Source organism: Rhinoderma darwinii, chromosome 2 (assembly GCF_050947455.1).
Source record: "Rhinoderma darwinii isolate aRhiDar2 chromosome 2, aRhiDar2.hap1, whole genome shotgun sequence".
NCBI classification, from domain to species: Eukaryota; Metazoa; Chordata; class Amphibia; order Anura; family Rhinodermatidae; genus Rhinoderma; species Rhinoderma darwinii.
This window is the reverse complement of record NC_134688.1, coordinates 291967975-291987042: the sequence shown is the minus strand read 5'-3', so window position 1 is coordinate 291987042 and position 19068 is coordinate 291967975. Positions and strand designations below refer to the sequence as shown.

Genomic DNA, 19068 nt, shown 5'->3' with positions numbered 1-19068 from the left:
ACCGAGAGACTAAATACATATGTAATACAAAATTATAATAGATGGAAGCTTACCCATAAGAAAAATAACTGGCTGCCTGGTGTCACACCCCATGTTAATGAACCCTAAGGCCCTGTTCACATGGAGTTTTTTGCAGGTAGAACAGGCAGAAAATGCTGCCTAAAAATTCTGTTTGGAATTTTGAGGCAGATTTTGATCTGCCTGCACGTCGTTTACCGCGCTTTTCAGCCTTTTTCGCCAGAGGCCATTGAGCGCCGATGGGCAAAAACGCAGCGAAATACGCTTTCTCTGCCTCCCATTGATATCAATGGGAGGTCAGAGACGTAAACACCTCCGCCTCCCATTGAAATCAATGGGTGGCATTTTCAGACTTTTCTTGCTGCAGTTTCCAACGCGGTTTCCGTGTAAAAAAAAAACTTGTAAAAAAACTTTGTGTGGACTGACCCTAACAAGTAGGAGTGTTTTTACTGCACTACAGTGAGTATTCAAATTGAAAATGGAGTTAAAACATAAAAAAAATAGTGAGAATTGATTACACTGTTGTTACTGCTTCAATTTAGTTACTTTTCTTTACTTTAGAGTTATTATAAAGTATAAATTGATAGATGTGCTTAGCTACTTTCTCTATGTAAACTGTGACTATGTTTCTTTGTTTTTCCAATTTTTCACAGATAAATTCAACCCATGTCACATACTCCAATAAATTGTATATTTATGCAATGACAAGTCCAATCGCGTTCAGAAATGATGTGATTTTAAACGTTTCCTGCATTTACGCCCTCAATTTGAATGTTCAACTGAACTTTACATTGAAGCCAATAATTGGGTAATTATAATTCAATAAGGCTGGGTTCCCACACAGCATAAACACTGCTTAATTTCTGCAATGGAATTCTGTGCGGAAATTCCTTAGCATTTACAGTAGCGGCAAAGTGGATGAGATTTCTGGAAATCACAGCAACACGCTGAAGGAAAAAAAATGCAGAAAAGTCGTGTGGAGAGTGTTCTGTGGTGCAACTTTCAAATACCCAACATGTCAATTTTTTCTGCAGGTTCTAAACAGAGTTTCTTTGTGTTTGGGGCATTGACTTGAACGGGGAGCATGAATTCTTCACTAAAATACGCAAATTGAATTTTGACGCATCTTGTACCGCCATTACACACTGTAAAAACCATTGGAAATCCGCAGGTGCATATAAAGTTTGCTATAATTATTGATTGACACTAAGGCCGTGTTCCCACATAATGTAAAAATCTGCCGCATTTACAGCAAAAACATTCATAAAATTGACATGTGGTGTGTTTTTTTAATCTGCAGCATGTCAATTTATGCTGCAGAACTGTTGCTCTTTTGTAAATAGCAAATGTTGACTTTTTTTGTGGTGGAAATGCTGTAATTCCGCCACAAAAATTCAAAATCTGAAAAAAATTACTTTTTTTTGTTTTAAATTTAATATAAAAGAATATACTTACCACCCTGGCATTATCATAGCGACAGCTCCTTTTATTCCCGGCTGTTCTACATGCAGCCAGACCTCCTGGGATGACGTTTCATCCCATGTGAGCTGCATCAGGGCCGGCCTTTGGGGTGTGCAACCTGTGCCATCACACAGGGCGCATCACTCCAACAGGTGGAAGGAGGTGCTGCGCTGGCTCCCTTCCCCTGCTTGTGTTTCTGAAGCGGTAGATACGTGGAGAGCAGAGAAGGAGTGCCCGTGCAGAAAGGCAGCTGCAGAGTCGCTAGGCCCAGGAGTTTCTTTTCTGCTCTCGGCGTAACTGCCGCTGTAGCAGATGTAGCGGCCGCTACGTGGCCCACGGCATGAGGGGGCCCATGCCATCCGCCGGGAAGGGCCCCCTATTGCCCAGTGGCACAGCTAGCAGCCGCTATGGCTGCTACAGCGGTAGCGCAGCCACATTCAATAGTATCTGCAGGGGCGTAGCTAGGGGGGGGGCAGGCGGGGCATGTGCCCCGGGCGCAACCCGGAGGATAGGGAAGGGGGGCGCCGAAGAGCAGTTGATCGCTGCTGACAGGCACCCCGTATGTCGGACACCTGCAGCAGCTTAGAAAGAGCCAGGACATTACGGCGTTCTGACTGGGGTCTGTGACGGCCAGGGAGTGGATCAGTCCAGTCACCTGACCTCACGTCAGTGGCATGAGGTCAGATGACTCAGGTCAGGGGACAGGTCCACTCCCGTGCTGCAGCCTTCCAGCTCCGCGCTCTCTCGAGAAGCAGAGAAGAAGCTCCGCCCACACACAGCCCGTCCTGACCTGTCAGCAAGGAGACATAGTGAGTGTCTGTGTGTGTAATGTGTGTATCTGTGTTTGTATGTGTATATGTTACAGTGTGTGTGTGTGTGTCTGCGTGTGTTTGTCTCTTACATCTACTATATTATCTGTACTAAGAGCGTTATCTCTGTGGTGTTACATAGGACTGCAGGGAACATCTACTACATTATCTGTACTGTGTGCTAAATTACAATCTCAGCTCTGCTACACAGTACAGATAATGTAGTAGATGCCTGCAGTCCTATGTAACACCACAGATAACACATTGTGCTAAATTACAATCTCAGCTCTGCTACAATGTGTCATCTGTGGTGTTACATAGGACTGCAGGCAACAGCTACTACATTATCTGTAATCAGAGTTATCACTGTGTTATCTGTGGTGTTACATAGGACTACAGATAACATCTACTACATTATCTGTACTCAGAGAGTTATCACTGTGTTATCTGTGGTGTTACATAGGACTGCAGGTAACATCTACTACATTATCCGTGCTGTGTATATATGTGCCTGTGTACATATATGGGTCTGTTTATGAATGTGTCTTTGTGCTTGTATATTTGTGCCTTTTATGTATTTGTATATGTTCCTGTCTGTGTATTTATATGCCGGTGTGTGTGCGTATATGTGTCTGTACTTATATGATATGTATGTATATATATATATATATATATATGTATGTATTCCAGAATGTGTGTATGTATATTTGCCTGTATGTCTAAATATCTGTCTTTATGTATGTACAGTATATATGTGCCAGCGTGTCCATATATGGGGTTCATTTTTTGTTTGTGTAGGGGGCAGCAATAGAGAGTCCCACACAGGGCGCCATCCAACCTAAGGCCAGCCCTGGCTGTCACCAACCCTAGTCAGAAGGAACTCCGTCGCTGCCTGCGCCGAATGACCTCCTCGGCTCCTCCGGTAAGTCACACCAGGCAGAGCGGAGAGTGGTAGCGGTAGGCTACTGCTCACCGGTCTGTTCACAGTGTGGCGCTAAGTACAAGGGGTGGGAGTGTGGCGATATTTAAAAGGGGGGGGGGGAGTGTGGCGCTATTTACAAAGGGGCAGCGGGCTGTGTGTGGCACTATTTACAAGGGGTGCTGTGTGGCACTATTTACAAGGGGTGCTGTGTGGCACTATTTACAAGGGGGGCTGTGTGGCACTATTTACAAGGGGGGCTGTGTGGCACTATTTACAAGGGGGGAATGTGTAACTATCTACTGGGGGCTGTGTGTGGCACTATCTACAAGAGAGGGGCTGTGTGGCGCTATCTACAGGGGGCTGTGTGTGGCCTCTTTAATTTATTTTATTTTAATTTATTTTTATGTTAATTACATTATAGAACTATATCGCTTGTAAAATGTAGAAATGCTTTTATACTCAAGTTACATTAAAAAAATTGTGAACAAAAAATTACATCTCATTGTTTGGTAGGGAAAGAAAACATGGCGAGGGGGAAGGAGATGTCGGGAAATAAGTTGGGGGGGGCGCCAATCTGAATCTTTGCCCCGGGTGCAGGAGAACCTAGCTACGCCTCTGGTATCTGCATCCCTAGGACACACATACTATTGAACACTATTACAGAGCAGGGAGGTATCTCCCTGCTCTGCCATTTACTAGGCTACAGGCCATTCGGCCTGCAGACTATTAAGTGCAGGGACAGGATCCCTGCGCAGGCCCTCGTGGTGACATCACCGGCCTATGCAAGGATCCCGTCGCCGTAAAGCAGCTCCGTTCGTCGCAGGAACGGGGCCTAGGTGAGTATAACGTTTTTGTTTTATTTGTTAAGGGGGCACTATCTACAAGGGGGTGGTGGGGGGCTCTATGGCACTGTCTACAAGTGGGAGGTGGGGGCTCTATGGCGCAGTCTACAAGGGGGAGGTGGGGGGCTGGCACTGTTTACAAGGGGAAGGTGGGGGGCCATATGCGGATATCTACAAGTTGGAGGTGGGGGCTGTATGTCACTGTCTACAAGGGGGAGGTGGCGGCTGTATGGCGCTGTCTACAAGTTGGAGGTGAGGGGTTGTATGTCACTGTCAACAAGGGGGGGTGGGGGCTGTATGGCACTATATACAAGGGGGAGGTGGGGGCACTGTCTACAAGGGGGGACTGTATTGCTCTGTCTACAAGGGGGAGATGGGGGGCTGTATAGCACTTTCTACAAGGGGGAGGTGGGGGGCGGTATGGCATTATCTACAAGAGGGAGGTGGGGGCACTGTCTACAAGGGGAGGTGGGGGGCTGTATGGCACTGTCTACATGGGGAGATGGGGGTCTGTATGGCAGAATCTACAGGGGGGACTGTATGGCATAATCTACAGGGTGACACTATATACAAGGGGGGCTGTGTGTGGCACCCAGGGGAGAGGAGGTGTGACATTATACTGTGGGGGGCACTAAGGGGGCATTATACTGTGTGGGGGACACTAAGGGCACATTATACCATGTAGGGGCACAATAGGGAGCAATATACTGTATGTGGCACTTAGGGGGCATTATACTGTGTGGGCACACTTGGAGGACAAAATACTGTGTCCTTAAAGAGGTTATAATCTATTATATTAAATATTATTATTATTATTATTATTGCTATTATTATACTGTATGGGCAGCTATATGGGCATTAGAATGTATGGGGGCCACTGTAGGGCATTATACTCTATGGGGGGCACTAAAGGGGCATTATACTGTGTGGAGGCAATATAATGTGTAGGGGCACTAAAGGGGGCATTATACTGTGTGGGGGCGCTATAAAGGGCATTATACTTTTTTATGGGCCATTTTTTTTATGATGGGCTGGGCGCCGAAAGAAAATTTTGCACAGGGCGCCATCTATCCTAAGGCTGGTCCTGAGCTGCATTATCATCACAGGATGCCAGACTGCATGGAAAACCAAGGGGCTCATCACTTTGGCAAAGCCAGGGGGAAGTACTGGCTTTTTTTCACCTTTGTTTACTGCAGAGGCAACTCCAGTCGAAAATCTGTACCACAATTTGGGGGGGGTTTTTTGTCCGGATTTCCTTGTGAGTTCTTGGTCGAATACGCTTTATTACTTTTAAGCAGCGTATCTGACCTGAGGGAAACATACCCTAAATCTCCAGGTAAAACTGCTGAGGAAAATCCGCAGCATTTTCGCAGCAATATGCACAGCCAAACTTTTTTCTGCGTATTTCTGTGACTGATTTAGGCCCCATGCACACGACCGTATTTTCATCTATCCGTAAATACTGTCCGTAAATACGGATCCGTAGTCATTCGTAGTTCATCCGTATATACGGATCTATAAAAAAAAGATGGAAGCTGAAAATGATGTCTCCAACATGTTGCATAGCAACATTTCCGTAAATACGAACGGTTTACGGATGCACATTCGAAGCTGTCCGTATTAATGGAAGCACCCATAAGCTTCCATGGGAGAGTCTGTGCCGTAGTTACGGACAAGTATAGGAAAGGTTCTATAATTTTTTCAGCACAGACACCCATCAGTAAAAATACTGAAAGATGTCCGTGGCCAATAGAAATGAATCGGTCCGTAATTACGGAAAAAATTTACGGTCATGTGCATGTGGCCTTACCTGCGTTTCTGCGTTCTGGAAAATCTGTATTACTCTATATACAGGTTGTAAAGACATATACATTTGTAAACCATTTAAAACTGAGCCAGGAGCAGATTTTAGTACATAATTCTAAATTATGTTAAGAGGTTCCACACAAATCCAGTATTTCTTCTAATAGTGTACATATCTATGCTCAATTCCGGTATACAACTTTTGCTGTTAGAATTCAGATGCCAAATATAGACTATACCATAGGAAGGAGTTTTGTTTATTAGAACTAACATTGAGATAAGTCTGTCTTTTTAAAAGTTCATAAATTGAAATGAAAGAACACTACAACAAACTCTTAAAAAAAAAAGTACAGCTTTAGCAATCCTTATCTTGACTCTCATAGCTTGCTGAAGTGTGATCACTTAAAGGTTATGCAGACCTTTGACAGTTTTTAAAAATATAAATGACTATCAGTTTGTTTGTTTGGTGCAACTTCCTAAACACATTTTATTTTATTTAAAATAATTAGACTTTTTGAGATACAGCTGCTTTGTATTCTGTATAAAGAGCAGCTGTATCTTGAACTGAATTATGTATTCATCAGGTCCGCGGGACTGACGGGTTCAGTGTCTGCGGGTCCTGCATGTCGGAGCTGTTAAAGTTCACAACTAAGTTCATAGCTTAGATGTGATCGATTACAGGAGGATCCTGCGTGTCAGAGAAATGTAAGACCCCCTGTCACTGAAACCATCACCTGACGAATTCAGGTCTTAGCGAACTATACAGCTGCTCTGTATACAGGATACAAAGCAGCTGTATCTCAAAAAGTAAAAATACATTTTAGTAAAATAGATTTAGGAAGTTGCACCAATCACATTGATGCATAATTTTATTTAAAAAACAAAAACAAAAAATTATATCAAAGGTGTACATAGCCTTTAAGCCATTGAAAAAGTCAAGTTAAAAGAGTTGTTCAGTTTGGTTTTGTCCACAGGATAGGTCATCAGTGCTGGGTAACTGCAGTTCTGCTCCTAGTCACTTAAAGTATAGCTAAATGTTTGACAAACTTCTGACATGTCATAGTCACATGTCAAAAGTTTGTATTGGTGGGGATCCGAGCACGGAGACCCCCACCAATCGCTAGAACGAAGCAGCTGAAGCGTTCGTGTGAGCGCTCAGCTACCTCTTTCTGTTTGGCTTTTTCCAGAAATAAATGTATCGGAGTACGGGCTCATAGACTTTCTATTGACACCGATACATTTATTTCCGGAAATAGCCGAACAGACACAAAGCAGCTGAGCGCTCACACGAACGCTTCAGCTGCTTCGTTCTAGCGATTGGTGTGGGTCTCCGTGCTCGGACCCCCACCAATCCAAAATTCTGACATGTCACTATGACATGTCAGAATTTTGTTGAACGTTTAGCTACACTTTAAATAGGATCAGAGCTGCAGTACTGCAGCACGGCCACTATACAGTGGTCGTAGCCATACAAGTCAAGTTAAAGGGAGTCTGTCACCAGAATGTCAGAGTTAAACTAGTAACAGGGTATTGTAGAGGAGACTAACCAGTTTCTAGCGTTTATTTTCATTTTCTGCTTACTGGCTCCTTTGTAGAGAAATATGTAAGGAAATATGTTTTATTAAGTTTATGCTAATGAGCATTTAAGTGCAATAAGGGCGTTACAAATGCACCAAAATGCTCTTACTTCGCTCCCCAGTTCAACTCCCCTTCCTTCTTACATTGATTGACAGGGGCAGCGTAATCAGTGCGTTCATGCCTGGCCTGCCTGCAACGTGTGAGTGTCCCTGCTCCTCACTCGGCGCATGCGCAGTACGATCTTTCTGCTCGATGTTCGAATCGGCAGTACTGCGCATGCGCCGAATAAAGAGCAGGAACACTGCACATGCGGAGTACTGCCGATTAGAACGTCGGCATTTAGCTGAGTGGTTTTTCCACTCACTATTAATGCAGCGTGTGGATGAGATTTGTTCTATCTCATCCACTTTGTGCTACTGTATTATGCTGCAGATTTTCCGCAACTAAGCCTGTTGCGGAAAATTCGCAGTATTTATGCAACTGTCCTTAAAAACTTTTTCATTTTTATTTTATTTCCATTTAACTGCAGTGCAAAAATGGTTGGGGACTGCTGCCCTAATAAACTCAACTATATGAGGGATCTGGGAAATCAGGTCCTGCATGGATGCAAATCAACAGTGAAAAACGGAATTTTTTTACAGCCGATTTGACACCTGTTCGTGTGAAAAAGTCCTATGGGAGGACACATCTGGATGGTGCAAAAGTACTAAGAGCTAGGTGTCAATTATTTTATGTTGTATTTTATTTTTCAGGTCCACAGAGATAAATGTCCCTGGTACACTCAGTTCCTTCACAGTGAATATGGTTATTTATACAGATGCGGATTTTGGCGTATTGCTGACTGAAAATGAGCAGGTATATGTGGAAAGCACTGTCTATGTTTCAGTGATCATACCAAGTCTGGAAACAGAAACTTTTAAACTTAAAGTGCTTGACATATATGCTGAAGTCTCCGAATCCGGCCCAACATACTATCTACTAAAAGATGGGTAAGTTTGCAGCCCACTTAGCTATGGATTATGGATAGTAAATACAGATGTAACAGAGCGGAGTTTGTCAGAAGACTTGATCTTGTCCTCAGACACAACATGATATCTTAGAGTGTTTGCTGTCGTTCTACATAGGACATATTATACTATCTCACCTCAGACAGATAGTAACACGATGTATAGTCACAATACAGTCACAAATTTATATTCACCTCTTCAGCATCTGTAGCTATGTTTGCGCTTGTGTTGTTATAGATAATTGCATGAAAAGATAGAAATGGAGCTCCAGCCCCTATAAAGATATTCTTTTAGATTTATCGATATAGAATCTTGGACCTATTCAGATATAATGATAATATTCTGGCTGCCTGTAGATGCCAATAGCAGCCACTTGCTTCATATACAGCTCCGGTTTAGGACGAGGCACCATTTAGCCATTTTTAGAACGCGTCAAACGGTCGTAACACTCATTTGTTGGGCTAGCAACGTGACGTTTTTTTGTGATCAATGCAGGTTTATTTTCTTAAACACATAATTTTTGCTTTTGTAGCATTTTTAGTCTTCTAGTTTTAAAAAAAATATATATATATATGCTTTTTTTCATTTTTAGCTCATTTATTCTGGTACTAATATAGTTGAACCTTAAAATAGACTTTTTATTTGTGATCATCAATGTCTACCATAAATTTTGAAATGCTGCATGTCTATTTTAGGGTAGTTTGGCCCAGGCTAGCGTTCCAACTATGATTGCCACAGTGGAGCGCTTTTTTTCTTTTTTGGGGGGGGGGGGCGGATATATTATGTGTAATTTATTATTTAATTTAAAAAAAATTACACTATACCTTTCCACTGTAACTGGTGCACAGCAGCCGTGTTACAGGGGAAATCAGCCCTGTCACAGTGAATATTGTCATTTATAGTGGAAGGTTGTTGCTGGGTCTAAGACCCAGCAAAGACCTAGTGGCATCCCGGCAGGACCAATAGAGGCAGCAGCCTCTTTTCTATACATAGCGCTCTTTGAGCGCTGTGTACGGGAGTACAGACAGGACAGAAGCGGCAAAAGCTACTTCTGTCTTTTCTCCAGGGTATCTGGCAGCCTCTCACTGGCTGGCACCCGACATTCAGCTGCCCAATTTTTCTGCAAGCTTAAACCCGTGCCATATATATACAGTGGGCAGTACTCAACCGGTTAAATGAAATCTTTATAAGGCCAGGATCACACACATAATTTTGATACAGTTTTTGGTTCAGATTTTTGAGCCAAACACAAAAGTGGTCACAAAATAAATGAGATGCACCAGTCTTTACTTTATAAATTTTCCACTTCTTGCTTTGGCCAAGAAAAACGGAGCCAAAAACAGCATCAAAACTGTGTGTGTGATCCTGGCCTAACGCTATGTTCACACAGCGCCATTTGAAGGCTGAAAAAATGATGCGTAAAGCACAAGCGGTTTTTAAGCTGTTTATCAATAAATCGTGTATTTTGATGTGTGTAGGAGGCTGTTTTACAGGCGTTTTTTTATGTGTTTTTGTCTACCCTGAAATTCAATGTTTCACTGAAAGAAAAAAGGGGTACAAACAGGTGCAAACATAGGGCATTTCCCACGTAGGATGTGGAACAGGCGATGGTGATGGTGATATCGACCCCTGTTCTTTAGGTTTGTAGATTTTTTCAGGGAACTGCAAGCCACGGTTTTTGCCAGAAACAAAGGCTTTGTCCGGTCTTGAAATGATAGCAGTATTCAAGAATGGCACCTTGGACAGATGAAGATATCTAAAAAAAATCAGCCCTTGGATCGGCGCTATGCCCTAGCAACTCTACTCCCTCTGCTGCTGCCACAGTGAGGACTCCTCCACGGATCTCAGGACTCTGTATCAATATATGTATTGCTTCTCACATTTCCTTTATCTCTGTGATACTGCCTGAGGAAGGAGCCGGTTCGTCTCCGAAACGCGTCGCCTGTATCGTACTTATTAAATAATTTTTGATCTACAGAATGTCTGCCTCGTTACCATGCGACACTAGAAACCAGCACTACATTGCGCTTAAAGGGAACAGCGCCGATCCAAGGGCTGATTTTTCAGGTATCTTCACCTGTCCAAGGTGCCATTCTCGCAATACTGCTATCATTAAATTCAATGTACGTATGACACAACACTTAGAATTATCCAAGATCCAACGATCCCATTGAAATGACTTTTCTACACAATGAGTAATGTAATTAAAATTTTGTTTTTTTTGTGAAGATGTACAACTAGTGGACTAACTGCTGATCTGATGAGTGTGCTGAGTAATGGAATATCCTCGGAATCACGGTTTTCAATGAAAGTTTTCCAGATTTCTGGTTCTTCCATTGTCAATCTCTACGCTAAAGTTAAAATCTGCACAGACGATTGTCAAACAGTAAGTTCTATAGATGTCATAGGTGATTTTATTATCTGAGCCTAAGAAACAATGACATTACTTTATCATTTCATTTAAGTACTGCAATATGTCAGTGATTTCATAGTTACATAGGACAAAGGAAAATTCTATCTTGCATCTACCCTACAGACCTAGCTGATTTCATAACAGTCGCTGGTAACCAGAAGTCCACACCTACCAACATTTAAATCCCCAAAATCTGTACAGTATTTTGCCCCGACCCCATTGTGCCCAGGAACACACCCAAAATGCTTGGCAGCCCCCACCTTGCATGCAAATTTGCATAAAACCACCCCTTTCAGTGGTCCGCTTTGCGGGATTGTCACACAAAAAATTTAATCGTTGGCAAGTTTGGAAGAAGTCTGTAGTCTGAGAAAGAAGGACATTGCAGGATCTGAGATAGGCCTGCTCTTCTGAGAAGAGCCCAGTGTGATCATACTGTTCCGTATGCAACATGAAGATTTTTCTAACAACCCAATATAAACATATTCATTAAAGTGGTTTTCCCATGAGGGGAATTTATGACATATCCACAGGATATGTCATAAATGTCAGATAGATGAGGGTCCCACCATGGGACCCGCACCTATCTCTAGAACGGGGCTGCCTAAACCCCGTTCTGGCTTTTTGTGCTCACACTGCCTCCCGGCCACTTACTGATTACATGGTCTGCATTTACGAAACAAGCGTAACTCGCTAAGCTACGCTGTTTCCGTAACTCCCATAGTAGTGAATGGCAGTTACAGAAGCAGAATAGCATGCGAGCTGTGCTGTTTCCGTAACTATCATTCAGTTCTATGGGGCTTACGAGCACAGCGTAGCTCAGCGAGCTACAATGTTTTCTCCTTCATGGTCGGAAATCAGCCAGAACACAGAGAGGTAGAACGGGGGTTTAGGGGCCCCATTCTAGAGATAGGTGCGAGTTCCAGTGGTGAGACCCACATCTATCTGACATTTATGACATATCCTGTGGATATGAGGAAACAAAGTTTGATCAGCACATTCCAACAAAATCAAACAAAACATGTATAAAGCAGCAAAGAAGCCTAAGACTGCAAACAATACATTTTCCAAAACTGGCGACAGCACATTGAGAACGCTAATGTCACCTAAACACTATGAATAAATAAATAAATAAATAAATAAATATGCATTACTGCTGAATTTACTTACAATAGTGAGGTTCTTAGCGCACATTTTGATCAAACTGTGTTTGCCCACCTGCCACAACAAGGCATCCTCTGTAAGGTGGGAACCTACTCTGCACATACACCCAGGACTGGGACTAAGCCTACATATGTCCAGGGATGGTAGGAACCAGCATTAAACTAATAAGTGTATGTTCACACGCACTGTTTTCAGACGTAATTCGCTCCATTACGCCTACAAACATCTGCCCATTGCTTGCAATGGGTTTTACGATGTTCTGTTCCCACGAGGTGTAATTTTACGCGTCGCTGTCAAAAGACAGCATGTAAAAAGACGCCCTCATCAAAGCATGTCACTTCTTGGGACGTTTTTGGAGCCGTTTTTCATTGACTCCATTGAAAAACAGCTCCAATAACATCTGTAAAAAACGCAGAGAAAAACGCGAGTAGTTACAAAAACGTCTGAAAATCAGGAGCTGTTTTCGCCTGAAAACAGCTCCGTAATTTCAGACATATTTTGTTAAGCCGTGTGAACATACCCTTAAAATCACCCAGGGTAGAATGGGAGGAGTGCAAGATCAAAAAATGCAGGCAGTCAACCCCACATATATGCAACACATAAGAGGAAACAAAGTTTGATCAGCACATTCCAACAAAAGGAAACAAAACATGTATAATATTTTTTTTACTTTTTGAGATACAGCATCTATGTATCCCTGATACATAGAAGCTGTATCTTGCGCTCACACCTGAATCTGTAAGGTCTGCAGGACTAACGACTTTGGTGACAGCGGGTCCTTCATGCCTCTGACACACAGGACTTACCTGTTATTGATCACATCTATGTTCATAACTTGGATGTGATCGATAACATGTGGATCTGACACGCAGGACCCGCTGTCACCAAAGCCGTCATTCCCGCTGACCTTACAGATCCAGGTTTCAGCACAAGATATAGCTTTTATGTATTCAGGATACATAGGAGCACTATCTCAAAAAGCAAAACATTTTTTTTAATAAATACCAATTACAAAGTTGCAATAAATACCACATTACTACTAATAATAAAAAAAAATAAAAATGTATTTACTAAAACACAGTTTTTAAAGGTTTACATAGCCTTTACAGGGGTTGTCCAGGCATATTCACACAGTGCGTTTTGCTGTTTTTTTGGTGATGTTTTTCAATTTTTCAAAATACAGCATGCGCAAAAGAGATAAAAAAAAATCTAATTACCGGCCCTCAAACACTACCCAAAAATGGTATTTGAAAATGTATTTATATAAAAATAGATAAAACAGACAAAATTTACTCTATCATACATATACCACAAAATCTATCAATAAAAACAATATATCAAATATGTAGCATGAATATATATTTCACAATAGAAATAGAATATTGGATCGCAATAGTTTGACATAGGTGTATGAACCTAATTGCAATAGAAGCTCTCTACTTGAATTCTTTAGGTTTATAATTCTGCTATAATGAAATGCGCTATGTATATCCGCTGCAGGGCTCTTGCTATACGGACTAATTATAATTCCTCAAATCCATGCATTTGTACACGACTAGTCCGTATCACAAGGGCCCTGCATCAGACATACATAGCGCATTTCATCTATAGCGCACCATAAGTGTGGAATATTGTTATTGATAATATTGTGGTATACATTTGATACAATATATTTTGTCTGTTTGTATTTCTATAAAAATGTATATAAAAAGCATTGTCAAATACCATTTTTGTGTGGTGCTTAAAGAGGCTCTCACAGAAAAGATTCAGAAGTGTCAGGATTCTGAGTACACATGACGTCCAGGCTGGATTTCATGTGTATTCATTATCAGGACACTTGATTAACGTTAATCTCTGTGTATGTGGCTGCACATCGCTGCTGTGTAAATGAATGGAGAGGAGTGTATGATGCTGACTGGTCACTGATTGGTCAGCGTCATACACGTAAACACGCCCAGTTAAAAACACAATACACGCCCAGTTGGACATACGAAAAAAAACACGCCCAGTTGTCCATTTCAAAGCTCATTTGCATATATATAAAATAGCTCATAACTTGGCCAAAAATGAACGTTTTTAAAAAAACAAAAACGTTACTGTTATCTACATTGCAGCGCCGATCACATGCAATAGGCGATAGGGATTTGAGAATCTGGTGACAGAGCCTCTTTAAGAGCAATTGATTTTTTTATTTAAATATAAAATTCACTACATACAACTGTGTTTTGGTTTGTGGCGTTTTCATAGCTTTTTTTATGGTCAGTGTTTTATTTAAAACGCAGCATGCTCTGGTGGTGGAGTTTTTTTTTCCCAAAGGCCTCTCTATAGCATTTTCAAAACTCCAGAAAAAAAAAGTACAAAATAACACTAAAAAAAAAAAGTAACACCACTAAAAACGGCATAACAAAAGCCATTCCATTTTACAAAATGCTGCCATTTTAACGTGCATTTTTTTTCATGCAGTTCAAAACGCCATAAAAAAAACTCTGTGTGGTATAAAAAAAACAAACATATACTTTCTGCATACATTACCGTAATAAATATTATAAGGCTGGAATCACACGTGCCGTTTTTGTGGTGGTTTGCCATTTAGCAAAGAAAAATATACATCCACATGTTGCTCAATCAAAGTCACATTGTATCCCTAACCTTTAGGACACCCACAGACGTAGACGATTTCTTGCCAAATTTCTGCCGTGTATACGCAGCATTTCCACAGCACAAATTCGAACATGTTACATGCAGATTTTGCTGCGGATTTTGCTGTGGATTTCACTCCTACTGCATTGAAAAGAGTGAAATTAGCAGTGAACATCCAGAACAAAATAATTATGCTGCGTATTTGATAATCCACAACATCGTCTCTGATTTCCTTGTGAAAAATATTCAGCAGCATGTGGATGAGTTTTTTAAATCTCAACAACTTGCCAGCGACAGTCTTCCACTGCGGATGGTAAATCTGCAACAAATCTGCTATGTGTGCAGGGGACCTTAGAGAAAAAATTTTGTGAGCTGTACGTCATAAGGTGCATTTAAAAATGTTTTAATTTTGTGCACCTTTGTTGATTTATAAAAGGAGCCACAATTCGGAAACATAGGAAGGAAGTGGGTGATCCGGCTAAAGGACTGTACAATTTATCTTATAAGAAATTTTTGTTTATTGCAGAATTGTACCGCAGGAACAAAATCATCATCCAATCAGGACCAGACTGCCTTATTAAATGTATTACTATATGCAGGTACATTCCCTATTAGCAAATGTGTTATTTTAACATCTGTATATAGAGGTGAGGGGGCCATTGCAAAGATTAAAATAGCACCCCCTATTGGTGCTGGTTAACACTACCACACCCCTAACTACTTGGGACAGAAATTTACACAAAATATGCAGAACCAGTAAGAAACCACTCAGGACACACAGACCAATACACAATATAATTGAATGCGGTTGCCCACTTTGAACATGCCCTTTCCATATGCGCTAACATGTCAAATGGAGATAATAGAGGGTGGTCCTCTATTTAGAATTAAAAGGGGAAGAACCTCCAGCAGCTCTTGATTTGGAAATCTGCCGGCATGACGACCATTCATTTTAATGAGAGCTGTGTAATATCTGATTTTCCCCTGCAACACTGGGGAATTGAACACTCGGTGTCTGGTTTCCCCAGTGACAACAGCTAAATGGTGTTCATTTACAAGCATATAGCAACCCTTATGTAAGCGCTGTCCTTTTGATGGTCAAAGTACGCAGTGCATTGATAAAATACAGTCCGCTGAATGGATGCTCCTGTGTAAATACACAACGGACATTTTTACTATCGCAGTCCATGCTCGGGCCTCAAATTGGGACACGTAAATGACAAAGTTCCTCAACCTTTTATGGGTTCATTTATTGTATATGAATACAAGTTAAAATGAGATATAAAAAGTCCCCCACATCTAATATCAAATCTAATTCAGTAAAATATTAATGTTTTGAAGGGGTTATCCCCCTTTTACAATCCCTTTTGTTGAAAGCATCTCTCGAAAATACAGAAAGCTGATGATAATCCGTAATCTGTAAGGGAAACCAGTAACAAGTGTGATATTCCCCTACAGTTCCACCACAGTAAAAATAAAACATTACATTGTGGTCATTAAAATCAATGGACTGTCCATGTAATGCTCAGATTGGTCATGTCTTCCAAGAGTGAGAGAGACTTCCTAGCAGCACTTTACTTAGGTTGATTGATGGAGATTCTCAATGAGGGACTCCCCTCTATTCAAGAATTGACAATTATCAACTATCAACAGGATAGGTGATCATTGTTTGATTGCTGCAGACCCCACCGATCGCACGAATGTGGGTCCTGAACCACAGTTCCTCCTCACTACTTGACTGCAGTGAGGAGGACTTTAAATGGAGCGGTGGTTGACCATACGCACTGCTGCTCCATTTAAAATTTATAGGAATGGCGGAAACAGCCGAGTACAAAGCTTGGCTGTTTCCGTCAGCACCGCAGACATTGAATGGAGCGGCAAGCGCATACTTGACCGCCACTCCTTTCAATCTCCTCCTCACTGTAAGAGGTGGCCCGAGGAGAAATGGGGGGGTTTGGGATCCTCGTTCAAGCAGTTGGTGGGGGACCAAGCTTTGCAGCCCCTAGCGAACAGACAATTATTGTACAACCACTTTAACTCAAAATATGCTAATAACATGCCCCTAAATATAAAATATTTAAAATGAACTCTATAACAGATTTCACATACCACTCATAGTTATCAGCGACAAGAGCTCTAGCGCATACATTTTCTTGGAAAATATGTTTTACAACTCTCATAACAAACTCAATGATTCATGGTAAAATTGCACATTTTAACAACCTCAAGGCTATGTATTGATGAAAGGGTGGGAAATGCAAAGTTCTTGTGAAACAGTCAGTTATAAGCCAACATTTTCAGGTCTAACTAGTATATTTCATTCTGAAACATCATATCTAAGTGTATACTTTGCTTTTTTTTTTTTCAGATGAAAAATTTGTGGATAGCTCTGTTAATGGTAAGTATACTGTTCTGTGAGAGTATATATAAAGAAAATTGTAGATATACAGGTATATTCAGACATTGCGGTTGAGGTGCAGTTAAAACCACATTAAAAAAAATGCATGCAAAAACTGCATGCAGTTTTACACCGATTTGGTGAGGGTTTTTTTATGCACTTTTAACTGTACCAAAAGGCCCCTCTGCCACATAACAAGACACCAGTTGTCTAAATGGCACATAATAGGTGAGGGGTCTTGTTACAGATTTTGCATTGGGGCCCAGAAGCTTTAAAGGCTATGTACACCTTTGAAGACTTTATTTTAGTAAAAAAAAAAATATATATATATATATATATATATATATATATTTATTATAGTGTTTAATGCAACTCTTTAAAAAAAATTGTGACAGTTTTTTTTTTTACTTTTTCAGATACAGCTTCTATGTATCTTGAATACATAGAAGTTGTGTCTTGCGTTGAAACCTGAATCCATCTGGCCAGCAGGACTGATGGCTTCGGTTTACGACGGGTCACGCATTATCCACCTGTTATCGATCACATATAAGTTATGAACTTAAATGTGATCGATAACAGGTGGATCCTTCGTTTAAGAGACACGCAGACACGCAAGACCCACTGTCACGGAAGCCATCTGTCATGCTGACCTGACGGATTGAGGTTTCAGCGCAAGATACAGCTTCTTTCTATATATCCAAGATACATAGACGTTGTATCTCAAAAAGTATCAAATATTTTTAATAAAAACCAAGTACAAAGTTGCATTAAACACTATAATGATACATTATTTTAGTAGAAGAATAGTCTTCAAAGGTGAACATAGCATTTCTGAAACACTCTACACATAAGAAAGATAAGTATACCCTCTCATATGCTGCTGAGGAGGCTGTGGAGCTGCTCCGTGTGTCACAGGAACGGGGCTAGGTAAGTACATGCTTTTTTTTTATTTGTTTGTGGGATGTGTCTACAAGGGGGGGCTGTGTGTCGCTATCTACAAGGGGGCTGTGTGCCATTATCTGCAAGGGGGGCTGAGTGGCACTGTGTACAGGGGGGCTGTGTGCCACTATTTGCGATGGGGCTGTGTGGTACTATCTACAAGAGGGGGATGTCTGGCACTATCTACAGGGGTGTGTGTGTGTGTGTGTGTGTGTGGCACTATCTACAGGAGGCTGTGTGGCTTTATCTACAGGGGGTGTGTGGCAGTATCCACAAGGGGAGCTGTGTGGCACTATCTACAAGGGGGGGTGACACTATCTACAGTGGTTTTGTGTGTGTGTGTGTGTGTGTGTGTGTGTGTGTGTGTGTGTGTGTTACTATCTACTAGGAGGGGAGTGTGGCAATATCTACAAGAGGGGGCTGTGTAGCACTATCTACAAGGGGGTGTGGCACTAACTACAAGGGGAGGCTGTTCATTATGTCACCATACAGTCTCATTAGCCTCAGTTATACAATCTGTTATAGTCCGGCACTGACCTCTTTATTTATTTTCTTTAAATTTATTGTTATGTTAACTCCCTTATATAACTATATTGCTTGTAAAATGTACAAATGGTTCTATGCTCGAGTTACATTTAAAAAAATGCATTACAAAGGGGGAATTCTGCCGTGAAAATCCCCACCTTTTTGTTTTTTTTCTTTTGCAAAAGAATGAGCATGCTGCGGATTTCAAAACAGCAGCGCACTCTAATTTCCACACAGATTATTCCGCAACATTTGGATGGGGTTTTTTTTTTTGTATTTTTTTTAAATACCCTTTTTATTATCAGTTTTCACATTTTCTTACAAACATTTCACGTAAAAGTTACATCATGAGTGCGCAGCACTCTACTGTCATGGAATTAACTTTGAATTAAATTCAACATAACACATAAACATATAAACATATGAACATGGCATAATTGTCTATCTTCAGATGGACCGAAAGCATGACTTCCCCCAACCCCGACACGACCTAGGTCATTAATAAGTTTCTACTCATCCTTTTTCCCCCAGCTGATTCAGAGTTGCAACCCC

At 41.3% G+C, this 19068-nt stretch overlaps 1 protein-coding gene and 1 long non-coding RNA gene across 2 annotated transcripts in view; one reads left to right on the top strand and one right to left on the bottom strand.

Moving 5' to 3' along the window:
• Positions 1-16858, top strand: part of LOC142743733 (pancreatic secretory granule membrane major glycoprotein GP2-like) — a 31242-nt gene extending 14384 nt beyond the window's left edge. The window contains exons 3-7 of the mRNA XM_075854757.1: positions 672-826; positions 8186-8422; positions 10670-10826; positions 15181-15253; positions 16773-16858. Coding sequence (XP_075710872.1) covers positions 672-826; positions 8186-8422; positions 10670-10826; positions 15181-15253; positions 16773-16858 — 708 coding nt within the window. The remainder of the gene's footprint in view (positions 1-671; positions 827-8185; positions 8423-10669; positions 10827-15180; positions 15254-16772) is intronic.
• The window catches only part of LOC142741189 (uncharacterized), a 69848-nt gene that overhangs the window by 36252 nt on the left and 14528 nt on the right, over positions 1-19068 (bottom strand). The gene's annotated exons all lie outside the window — the stretch shown is intronic.